Source organism: Pteronotus mesoamericanus, unplaced genomic scaffold (assembly GCF_021234165.1).
Source record: "Pteronotus mesoamericanus isolate MK-2021 breed Mesoamerican mustached bat unplaced genomic scaffold, CSHL_Meso_final contig_164, whole genome shotgun sequence".
Lineage (NCBI taxonomy): Eukaryota > Metazoa > Chordata > Mammalia > Chiroptera > Mormoopidae > Pteronotus > Pteronotus mesoamericanus.
The window spans coordinates 32,834-45,237 of NW_026555065.1; the positions used below are offsets into that span (position 1 = coordinate 32,834).

Sequence of the window (12,404 nt, forward strand, 5' to 3'; positions counted from 1 at the left end):
AGAGGTATAATATAGTATTCAGAGTATGCTACCACTCATATAAAAATGTAGGCAGTACATTTTGTTATATGTAAATATAATATCTCTGCAAAGCTGCACAAGATAGTGAAAATTCTTGTTGCATCAAGGATGAGGACCAGGTGGCTGCAGGAGAGACTTTTCAACCATATGAAAGTTGTACTTGTTCAAAACACTAATTAAAAGCCAAATTAAATGAAAAAGTTCTAACCTCATTATAATCACCTGCTTCAAATGTTAAAAAATGCAACTATTAAACACACTGATACTGTAAGAAAGAGGTCCTATGTATATATAACAAAAAGTTCAACCAGACTTCCAGCCAAGATGGAGGCATAGGTAAATACACTTTGCCTCCTCACACAACCAAAAGAAGGACAACAAATTTAAAACAAAATATAACCAGAACTGCCAGAAAATCTAACTCTATGGAAGTCTGACAACCAAGGAGTTAAAGAAGAAATTCATCCAGACCGGTAGGAGGCGTGGAGATGGGCAGTCAGGGCAGAGAGGACGCATTGTAAGGCGGTGGCTGGAAGACCAGGCGGGCGAGGCAGCGGCTGGCAGACCAGGTGGTTCCAGTGAAGGAAAATAAAGCCTCAAAACCTCAGGAGGTAAAAATCTGTGAGGGTTGCAGAGGCAGGAGAAACTCGCAGCCTCACAGGAGAATCCATTGGAAAGATGCACAGGGTTCTAGAATGTACACAAACCCATCCACCAGGGAATCAGCACCAGAAGGGCCCAATTTGCTTGTGGGTAGCAGGGGAAGTGACTGAAAGCTGGCAAAGAGCCGAGGAAGCAGCATTGTTCCCTCTTGGACCCCTCCCACACATACAGGGTCACAACACAGAGACCTGATTAGCCCCGCCCTGTCCAACACCTAAGGCTCCGCCCCTTACAACGTAACAGGTGTGCTGAAAGAAAGATATATGGCCCAAATGAAAGAACAGATCAAAGCTCCAAAAAATAGAACTAAGCAATGAAGAGATAGCCAACCTATCAGATGCACAGTTCAAAACACTGGTGATCGGGATGCTCACTGAATTGGTTGAGTACGGTTGCAAAATGGAGGAAAAAGTGAAGGCTATGCAAAGTGAAATAAATAAAAACATACAGGGAACCAACAGTAAAGGGAAGGAAACAAGGACTCAAATCAAGGACTGGGAGCAGATGGAAGAGCTAAACATTCAACCAGAACAGAATGAAGAAACAAGAATTCAAGAAAATGAGAAGTGTTAGGAACCTCTGGGACAACTTTAAACAATCCAACATCTAAATCATAGGGGTGCCAGGAGAAGACGAAGAGCAAGAAATTGAGAACTTGTTTGAAAAAATAATGGAGAACTTCCCCAATCTGGATAAGGAAATAGACTTCCAGGAGATCCAGGAAACTCAGGGAGTCCCAGAGAAGTTGGACCCAAGGAAGACCACACCAAGGCACGTCATAATTAAGTTACCCAAGATTAAGGATAAGGAGAGAATCTTAAAGCAGCAAGAAAAGGAGACGGTTACCTACAAAGGCGTTCCCATAAGACTATCAGCTGATTTCTCAAAAGAAACCTTGCAGGCAGGAAGAGGCTGGCAAGAAGTATTCAAAGTCATGAAAGGCAAGGACCTACACCCAAAATTACTCTATCCAGCAAAGCTATCATTTAGAATAGAAAGACAGATAAAGTACTTCCCGGGTAAGGTAAAGTTCAAGGAGTTGACATCATCACCAAGTCCTTATTATATGAAATGTAAAAGGGACTTATCTCAGAAAAAGATCAAAATCTATGAACAGTAAAATGACAAGCTCTCAACTATCAACAGCTGAACCTTAAAAAAAAAACCCCAAAAACTAAGCAAACAACTAGAACAGGAACAGAATCATAGAAATGGAGATCAGAGGGGAGGAGGAGGGAGAAAAATGGGGGGAAAAGGCACAGGGAGTAAAGAAACAGCATAAATACTATATACAAAATAGGCAGGGGGAAGTTAAGAATAGTATGGGGAATGGAGAAGCCGAAGGACTTATATGTATGGCCCAAGGACAAGAACTAAGGTTGGGGGGGAGGATTGCTGGGGGTGGGGCGGTACAGGGTGGAGAGGAATAAAAGGGAGGGAAAAAATGGGACAACTATAATAGCATAATCAATAAAATAAAAAGGATGCAACCAAGATGGTGTGGACTTGGGTTTCAAGTACATTATACAGTAATGAGAATGCAATTAAAGCATTTATGTGACATCACAACCCTACTGTTCTTCCAACTGGCATGAATTATAATTAGTGTAAATAAACATTTAAAATTTTTTAAAAAGCTCAATCATAAATTTGAGTTAAAATTAATATGCTATCATAGTTATAATTTGATAGATATTAGTTTTGTCTTTTTCAAATTTAGAATGGCTTTTGGGAGAAAATTTGAATGACCCAGGCACTACTCAGATTTTAAAAGGCAGTTAAAATGTTACCACTAATATTCTCCCACTGAAAACATTTCAAGAAGGACTTACTCAACATTTCTCCTGTGTACTCTCTCTTCCTCAATTTATTTAAAGCTACAAGTGCTACCAGTCAGTAGCAAACCAAAGCAACACCACAGGAAACAATAAATGTCATTGTCACTCACTTTCAAGTTTCGTTGCTGTACCTAACTTTGGTTCTCTTACAGTCCACCTGCCATAAAGAAATTGGAGCGGGTACTGAGAGAGATCATTTGCCCTATAATGGGAGGCTCATGCCCAGAAGCCCAACCCCCTGTTAGAGATAGCATACCAAAAATGTCTTCCCAAGAACTATTTTTTAGTAAATTTCCAAAAGATTGATTTACTTACTGGACTCCCTCTCCCCAGCTCCCTGGAAATCATTGTGTTCATACATTACATACTTGTACATTCTGCTATGGAACAGAAATAATGTCCCCTGGCGCTCTGGGGTATGAAGATGACACTGAGTTCAGCTAGATAGAAAGCCATTTTTGTAAGAGGAGAAGTACTCCACTTTTTACCCAAAATGTAAACTACTTTACCTCACTTCTCGATTATACACAAATAGAGAACATTTTTTTTTAAGATTGGCTGCTATCTAAAGCCATGATAGTTCAAGTTTGACACATAAAACATTTGAATCAGTGTTTATGAAACTAAAAATTATGTTCACAACACCAAGGCTCATTAAAATATTTTAATATTAATATACATTTTCTTCTCTCAGAAATACACAAAACTTGTCAAGTGTATTGGTACTACACAATAAAACCCTATTGACATAAATACAAAAATGTTTTACAAATAGTTAATAACCTACACATTCAAAACACTTTCAATAAATTTTTCACTTGCATTTTTGGGTGGTATAGCATATACCCACATAGAATAAGGATTGCTTTAATTAGGACAGTTATTTTTGTAATTTCAGTCTTTCACAGCTTAGTGCATATGCAATCTTACCGTTGATGAAATAGAGAATTGTAATATTTTCCATTTCTTAACAGTTTTATAATGCAACAGAAAAATAGCCTGTGTGTCACATTTCTTAGAGGAATCAGTTGTTACGAAGAACCATTAGGGCCTGTTTCTTCTGTGAATGGTTTCCAAATGCTTTAAATATGCTCATTACAAGTTTTGAGTAATTGCCTAGTCTATTTACCTGGGATGTGCTACTTCTTGAACATGAGTGGATGATGTGTAGCCTTTCAAATTAATGGATGAGGTAGTTCAATCAATGTAATCACAAACACTTGAAGTGAAAAGGAAAAAAGAGAAAAGCTTTTTCTAACAGCCAAACTGCATGTAACTTCTAACTCATTTATCACACATCTTTGGAGTGATAAAAAGAAAGAAAAAGACAAAGAGAGCATGATTATTCCTGAGAGAGTACATGTAAGGGAATGGAAGAAAACATCTCACCTAAATGATGGTTCTGTAATAAAAGTTTTCCCAATCTCTAGGCTGCCTTATTTTCATTTATATTTCTATTTTCCAACTTTCTGGATTGCAAGAATCATTTTAACAGATACCACACACATATATACAGCATATAATATACAGTATGGCACTGGCCAATAATTTAAAATACCCATGAAGTACACATGAATGTAAGGCACTTCTGCGGTTTACAAAAGTGAATGCCTCAGAGTTAGGTATTTTCCAAAAATGAAGAAATATCCTCATAAAAGTTTATAGGATCCCTGGAAAACCAAGTCAGCATGAATCATTAGTGATCTTGGCTAACATCTGAGAAACTTGGTGTAACTAAAGAGCAGAGATATAAGAGGTAAATGATTTTTTAAATTACAGAGTTCTGTGTATCAGCGCCAGGATTCTAAAATTGCTCTCGTAAAAACCTATCAGTTCTATGTCCTTTTAGTTTCTCAACCACAGAAAATTGACGAGTTGGCAACAACCATCTATAGTGTACTGCTGTTCTCTTTTGGTGATGACACCACACCAAGTCGGTTATAAAGAGAATGGGAATACAAAAGCCTTTGAATTTCTCTGCAAATATTCAGCTCAGTAGAACCTTACTCAAGTTAATACTTTAAAAATGTGAAATTTCACATATTTTTCAAAAATCAATAATTCCCAAATACAAATATTGTTGCTTTAAATGGGGGCTTTTCTAAGACTTCAAAATTAAAAGGTCTGCAACCTACAATATACTTTCTTGTCTTCAGGAGACAAAAAGTTTAGATATTATACAGTCAAAAAGTTAAGGGAATAGGCAATTTTTTATGCCATCGTTCTCCAAAATTCTAAAAGAGCAAAATCTCTAGATTATGGTTGGTGAGGACAGGTCACTAACAAAGACAGGGATTCAGGACAGATACAACTGTATCTTTTCTCTTTATTCACAAAGTAAAAGAGCATGGATTTTAACCAATTATTTCTATTTTACATAAGCTTAACAATTCAATGGTTATTACATGAGATATCTAAAAAAACGCTATTTTCAAACCATGTTTCTTAAATTAAAGAATGCAATTAGTACACTCTTGTGGATGTTGCTGAATGTGGAGATTAAAATGCATAGCTAGCCCTTTCATTATTTACAATTTAAATCTTTGTTGCACTTCATCTGCAATCATTCCAGAAATTGCAAGGGAAGAAGTAGCAGCAGGGGAAGGTGCATTTCTCACATGAAGAATGCGATTTCCAATAACCCCAACTCCTCCATCAAATACAAAATCTTCTACCAGATTTCCATCTCGATCCAGAGCTTGGGCTCTTACTCCAGCTGGACCTCTGCAAAACCAAGAGTGGAGTCAACTGACTGGAAGAAATAAGGCACTTTACAAGGTAGAGGTCTTAAAGCATTCTTAAAGCAATAAAGTCTTTAGATTTCTGAATGCACAGTCATGTGGAAACCCAACAGGTTTGTCATTTAGAGCCTGTAAAACTTACATCCTCAGCCTAGAGCCTAATGCCTGCCACTTCACAGTGCCAATAAATGCTTATCAAATGAATATACAAATGAGTAAGTTACTTATAAATATCTGTTCTTTCCAAAAATAGCAGATATATCCATATTTAATTAGAATAAACATATTTTTACTTAAATTTATAAGATGAATTATAAAATCAATCAATGGAAATAATAAGGCTCTTCTGATTAACGCAAAGCAATAAAAGTAGGAGATACGTGTATCAGCTGCATTCCTGTATCCACTACAGGATTCTATTTTTGTTTTGCTTTGATTGCACACTAGTAAAATTTATGAAGAAAAACATTTGCAAATGGCAGCAAGTTCTTGTTTTGTAGTTTGTTTTAATTTTTAACAGGTTAGCCTTCAATAGCAGATAACCTTCAATTGATTAAACAAGACAGGATAAAGACAAAAATGAATTAATTTGAAAGTATGCTAATACAGTAAGAACCTTTATTACTAAAAGTTCTGTTTTATAACACTTGAGCTTACAAATTAGAGTTTTTGTTTTTAAAATAATTTAAAAATTTACAGATAAAATTTGAATTAAAAAATTTTTAAATCTAAAAGCACCTTCATTGACTCTGCTCAAGAAAACAGTTTGAAAACAACTGCCTTATACACACCACCAAAACTCAAGGTATCAGGCAACAACATTAAACATTTTTACTGATTATGGACCAATGCAGATAAGTACTTGAGGAAGATATTACACAAAGAACAATATGGGAGCACAGCCCTCTAAGACCTCAGCCTGGCTGAGAAGAGATAATAATAATAGATATTACTTACCAAGTGCTTACCCTTTTGTTAGGAATTTTCTCCTTTAATCCTTACAACAACTCTAACAGGCTGATATAGTTTATATTTAACAGTGACAAAACACACAGTGATTATGTAACTTGCCTTAAGTTCATTTATAAAGAGGTAAATACAGATTACAAGGGTGAAAGGTTCTACAATAAAGGTAAATTATCTGCCTGCAGACAATCTGGACAAGAGATTTTTGAGCTGTAAGGATTTCCAAGTAGGAATCAGAACACAAGACAGAAAGGGACTGAAGCTGAAAATTTCTTTGGCTAAAGATACATAGCAGTGTATCAGCCATTTTCTACATTCTGTATTCGTATCCTACCTCAACTCACCAAAGCAGCATTTCTCCCCTTTTCTTGGACAGTGCTGCCGTTTCTATTGAGAGTATCTCTACGAGTTACTTGTCTCTCTCCTTTTATCTAACAGAATACCGACATGTAAGGGATACACAGGTGCATGACCAGTCACCAATGTTGAGTGTTCAAAATAAAATTTTCCTTTGAACAAGGTTATGTTAGTACATTCCCCTTACTCCTTCTAAACAAAGAGAAGTTAATAGTAATTAACGACAGTTAAAAATTTATCTACTGCCCTGGCTGGTGTGGCTCAGTGGACTGAGTGCCAGCCTGCAAACCAAAGGGCCGCAAGTTCGATTCCCAGTCTAGGGCACATGCCTGGGTTGCGGGCCAGGTCCGGGGTAGGGGGCTGACGAGACGCAACCACTCATTGATGTTTCTCTCCCTCTCTTTCTCCCCCTCTCTTTCTCCCTCCATTCCCCTCTCTAAAAATAAATAAAAAATTTTAAAAAGTATATACTTTTTATTTTTGCTTACAAACACTAATTATGTTCTCAATGGCCCCTACATTCCTGCCCATGTGTTCAAGACCTATAATCCAAACTGTAAAAAACTATACAATATTAAGTTTTTCTAAGGATCTTACTTTAGTTCAAACTAAAGTAGCTATTTAACATGAAATGGTTAAACTACCAAATTCTTCAGTTCCCTATTCAGCACTTAATGCAACTTTAGGGTTTTTCTTTGCATGATTACATATAGACATTTCCCCTCAGAATACTTCAGCTTGAGATGAGTGTTATAATTTGAAATTTCAGCTAAGAAAACCATAAATGTCTTGAGTTGCCAGGACGGCATCTTGCACAACACACCTATATCACCCCCATGTTTAGACATGTTCTTTATACACAGTAAATATTCAATAAGGCTAGAAAATTTTAATTTTTTTACTTCTAATTTTTAAAAATTCTATTTCAGTAGCTGAAAGAACAAATAATTCAGCAAATTTAACATTTTTCGATTTAGCTACATTTAATTGTTTAGTGTTTTTCATAGCCATGTATTTTTACTACATTGGTAGCTAAATTTAATGGGAGTATACATCCTACACTTTAAATATATCCAGAAACAACAGGTGAGCATATAACTAATGGCATCAGTCATCTGAGAAGCACTGTAATTATTGTTTTATTGTTCTGTAGCAGGCATTATCCTGTGGGCGAGAAAACAGTGATGACAGGCTACAACTAAGATCTTTGGCCAGTTCCAAATAGGCCAATTTAGTATTTTATAAAACTCACCAAGGGATCTAATCATCTAAAAATAGATGTTCACATGAGCATATTTAAACTGGGAATGGTAGCATGGAGAAAGCAAACCATTCCATCTTAATTTCCAAGCATAAAGGAAGGGTATTTTGGCTTCTAGTTGTCAACCTTACTGGAACGTGACAAGAGAACTTGGTTTTTCTATGACTAATTTCTGAATTCTGTTAAGAACTTGGTTTAGGGGTTAGAACTTTTTGAGCCTTTGATGTTTTGTAGGGTTTGAATAACGCAAGTATTCTGTAATGGGGGTAGGGGAGTTCTATGAATCAGCTAAATCAAGTGTTATTCAAATCTACATTTTATCTGCCTAGTCTCTTCGATCAATAGACATGTCTTAAAACCATCCACCAGTTATGGATTTGTTGATTTCTGCTTGCAGTTATGTCAGTTTTTGTTTTCTGTATTTTGTATTATACACAATGTTTATGGTGACCCTCTTTATCTCTAATAATAATTTTTGCCTTATGGTATATTTTATCTGAAATGAACCCACTATTCATCTTTCTTCTAATAAGCATTTGCAGAGCACATAGATGGATTTTTTTTAATCCAACCTGACAATCTCCATATTAACTGGTAAGTACATTTACATTTATTGAAATTACTGTTATGTTTGATTTCTACCATATTACTGAGGTTTTTCCATCTCCTTTCTTGACTTACTGGGTTTTCTATATTCTTTTCTCCTCTTTACTGACTTGGAAGTTATATTTCTATTTCCATTCTTGCACTTCGTTTTATTTATTTAGAGTAGACTCCCTGTGCATCCTGAATTTTGTCTTTTTGTCAACTCTAGGAAATTCTCAAATACTCTTCAAAGTACTGCCTCTTTTCAATTTCTCTGGAACTTCTATGAGATGTAGGCTGGAACCTTCTCATTTTCTTCTCTATGTCTTTTAATATCCACATGATGCATCTTTATCTTGCAACATCATTCTCTAAATTCTTCAGATTTTAGTTTACTAATTTTCTCTTAGGGTCTAACCAGTTATCTTAGTCATTTGAGTTTTAAAATTTAAGAACTAGTCCTGCTTGGGTGACTCAGCTGGTGGGAGAATTGTCCCAAGCACCAAAATGTCGTGGGTTTGAATCCAGTTAGGGCACATATTTAGGCTGCCAGTCCATCGGATCCCCAGTTGCTGCCTGAATGGGAGGCAACTAAATCTAATCGATGTTTCTTTCTCACATTGATGTTTCTCTCTCCCTCCCCCTTCTTCCCTCCCACTCTCCCTCTCCTTTCCTCTCACAAGATCAATAAATATATATTTGGGTGAGGACTAAAAATAGTAATAATAGCAAAATTTAAGAACTATATTTTTAATTTCTAGAAATTCTAATTAGTTGGTTTCCAAATTTACCTAGGGTTTTTTGGGTTTTTTTTTTTTTTGTCTTATTCATGTTTCCTGTCTTCCATTCCTTTTTGTTTTTAATCCACTGATGCATATTACTTTATGGTTTCTAATAGAATAGTAATAGTACCTAAAGTTATGAGCAGTCTAATTCTGGTTTTTATTCTATCTGCTTACTCTTACTTACAGTATTTCGTAACTTTTGAGGGTGAATTTCTGTTCAGCAGGACTTGATTGGGGGAATACTGTGGGGGGCTGGGCTGAGGTTCTGTCCCTGCACAGAGGTTTCACATTTGCTTCTATCAGGTGCTCCAGGGGTATTACCACCCTAGGGACACTTTTTTAATGGATTTTTTTCAACATGTACAAAAATAAAATGAACTCCCATGTATGTATTGTCCAGATTCAATAATAATCAACACAGCTGATCATGCTTTATTTAGATATCCACTTACTGTCTACCTCTCTCCACTGGATTATTTTAAAGCAAATCCCAGATGGCACATCATTTCACTGCAATGTATATTTCTTTGAAAAGGATTCTTAAAATAATTTTAAAAACTAATCATTGTTTAGTATCATCAATATTCAGTCTGTGGTCAAATTACCCTGATTCTCTCTCTCTTTCTCTCTCTCATGTTTAAAGTGAGAAAGGGAGAAATAGTTTGAAGTAAAATCTGAGCAAGTCTAGACCTACTTTTTAAATTAATTTCTCAGTATGAAGTTCCTAGATCAAGCTGAGTGGTTCTAGATTTTTAGGAGATTCTCCCCTCCCCACCCACCAAATATGCCCCCTACCCCCCTGCCCCCCACCCTTTCCTTCCCTCAAGACTGGGACAGACAAAATTCCTTAATACTTCCTGGTACCAAGAGGAATTTTTTTTTTAAGACTTCCTTTTCACAGAGGGTGTCAGTCCTTCAAGAGTCGCTGGATGATTACACAGGTCTCAGTTCCAAATTTTTTCTTTTACAGACACAAGGTCTCCTTTCCAGCACTTGAGTAGCATTTAAAATACAAGTCCCTAATGTTTTATATCTTGTTTTGTGTTGATGATTGATGAGGTTATACCAACAATTTTCAATGTTTTTCATTCCATGGTACACATTAATTACTAAAATTCTTCAGCACACCAAAAAAGTGCTTTTTGCCAACCTAACAAAAATAATACATATAACTTTGATTTATTTACACCAGGTGGCCATTGTTGTGTTGGCTGCTGTCATTTTTTTACCTGACATTTTAAGGGAAAAGAGGTCAGTGCCCCTAAATAGCCAGGTATTACATATTTTAAATATTCTTGAGGCACAACTATATGCCTCTTGTAGCACACCGGTTGAAAATCACTGGTTTATACAATTGTCAAAATTCACTGAAAACTTAAGATCTGCATTATTTTACTGTATGTAAATCACAAAGCAATTAAAAATAAAACTCAGTTATATTTATATAAAAATTAGCAAATCCTCTTCACTCCTCCAGAACAGCATCAGCACCAATTTCTTTTGGTATTTGGATTTTCAATTTCCATTTCATTTTTGCTCCTGGGATGCCCCTTACTTTTGTGGATGCTCAGCTATATGCATTTCAAAGGATTTTTATTATATTTTCTCCAGATTCTCTTAGTGTCTTGTAGTGTGAGGGTTACCAAATTCCCTAGATTAGTGGTTTTCAACCAAGTGAGACTTTGCCCCCTAGAGGACATTTGGCAATGTCTGGAGATATTTTTGGTTGCCACAACTAAGGGAGTACTGCTGTCTTCTAGTCAGCAGAGGTCAGGGATGCTGCTGAACATCTTCCAATGAATTAGACAGTCTCCCACAGCAAAGGATTATTTGGCCCAAAATGTCAATAGTGCCAAGACTGACAAACCCTGGTCTAGACCACCTTTACTGTAGGAATGCTTGGCTTTCATCTTTGCATTTCACGATGACACAGTAGAGTCTTTAGCTATCACTCATGATGAAAATATCTTGCCTAAAATTTTATTCTAGAATTCCCCAAATAAGAAATTTTCCAAAGTGAAGAGTGGGAAAAAAGGAGATTTTGGCATATATGTCTTCATATCCCTACAGGGATCTTTCACATCCCTACAATGCTTGCAGATACACACTGCTGTTAGATTATCATACAAAATTAATCACAGAACAAATTAAAGGACTTTAGAGCTAAAATTAAGAGCCTTAGAGATCATGATTTAACAGTGAGAATTTTGTATATCTAATGAATATATTTGACAGATTATAACTTTACATTCCAATCTAATGTTCACCAGTAAGTTATCGCCTAAGATGCTCTGCATAGGCAATGAGAAGTCAAGCTGGAAGCCCACTGGTCATTACTACAATTTAAGAACATCATCCTGAGCTTAATATCCCACTAGAAGTGTTGCTTCCATTCTCTTTTACTATCTAAAACTGCTTAATATGCTTCTGCCTCAATATTAATGATAGAGCCTTAATGGTTTTACTACAGTGGGTTGCAAGATATGCAAGAATTGGGTTTCAAAATGTGGGAAAATCTATTGCTCTTTTTTTGTTATTATTATTTAATATTTCAGACATATGACAAGGTACAGAGAATAATATAATGAACACCTATTTTCTTACCAACCAGCTTAAGAAATAAAGCATTATAGATGATAATAGCCTTCTGTAGAACTCTCTGGATCTCGTTCCTTTCTCTCCCCAGAGGTAACCACTCTCCTGAATTAGGTGTTTATCACTATACTTGTTTCTATTTTCACATTACATATGAGATCCATAAATAATATATAGTATTATTAAACATATAAATAGTATCAAACAGATCTTCTACAACTTCCTTTTTGTTACTGATAATTTCCCATTTTACTAGCTATATGAATAGAATAAAAGGGAAGGAGTATATGGAATTGCTAAATATGTTCAGTTTCTCTATCTCCAAAGAGAAACTCATCTGTGATTGGATTGAATTTATCCCCAAATGCACCTGCTTACAGTACTGTGTACCCTTCTCTACTACATGCTAATGAAACTGGTAACTGAAATCGACACCCTTACACGCAGAAACAAAGGAGTGTTCACCAAAACCCTCAAGCCCCGGTCCAGTTCTACCATATGAAATCCACTGGTCTAAAGAGCTTTCCTCAGGCTTCTACAAAAAGGGTGGTAAGCGAATATGAGGAGTGAATTCACTGCAACTGTTTATACA

The 12,404-nt window shown here is 36.0% G+C and overlaps 1 protein-coding gene across 2 annotated transcripts in view; it reads right to left on the bottom strand.

Moving 5' to 3' along the window:
- Positions 1–3,202: 3,202 nt before the first annotated feature.
- Positions 3,203–12,404, bottom strand: part of L2HGDH (L-2-hydroxyglutarate dehydrogenase) — a 35,262-nt gene continuing 26,060 nt past the window's right edge. For both annotated transcript variants that reach the window (XM_054565207.1, XM_054565206.1), the window contains one exon: positions 3,203–5,246. In XM_054565207.1, the coding sequence (XP_054421182.1) occupies positions 5,051–5,246 (196 nt within the window). In that variant the 3' untranslated portion in view covers positions 3,203–5,050. The remainder of the gene's footprint in view (positions 5,247–12,404) is intronic.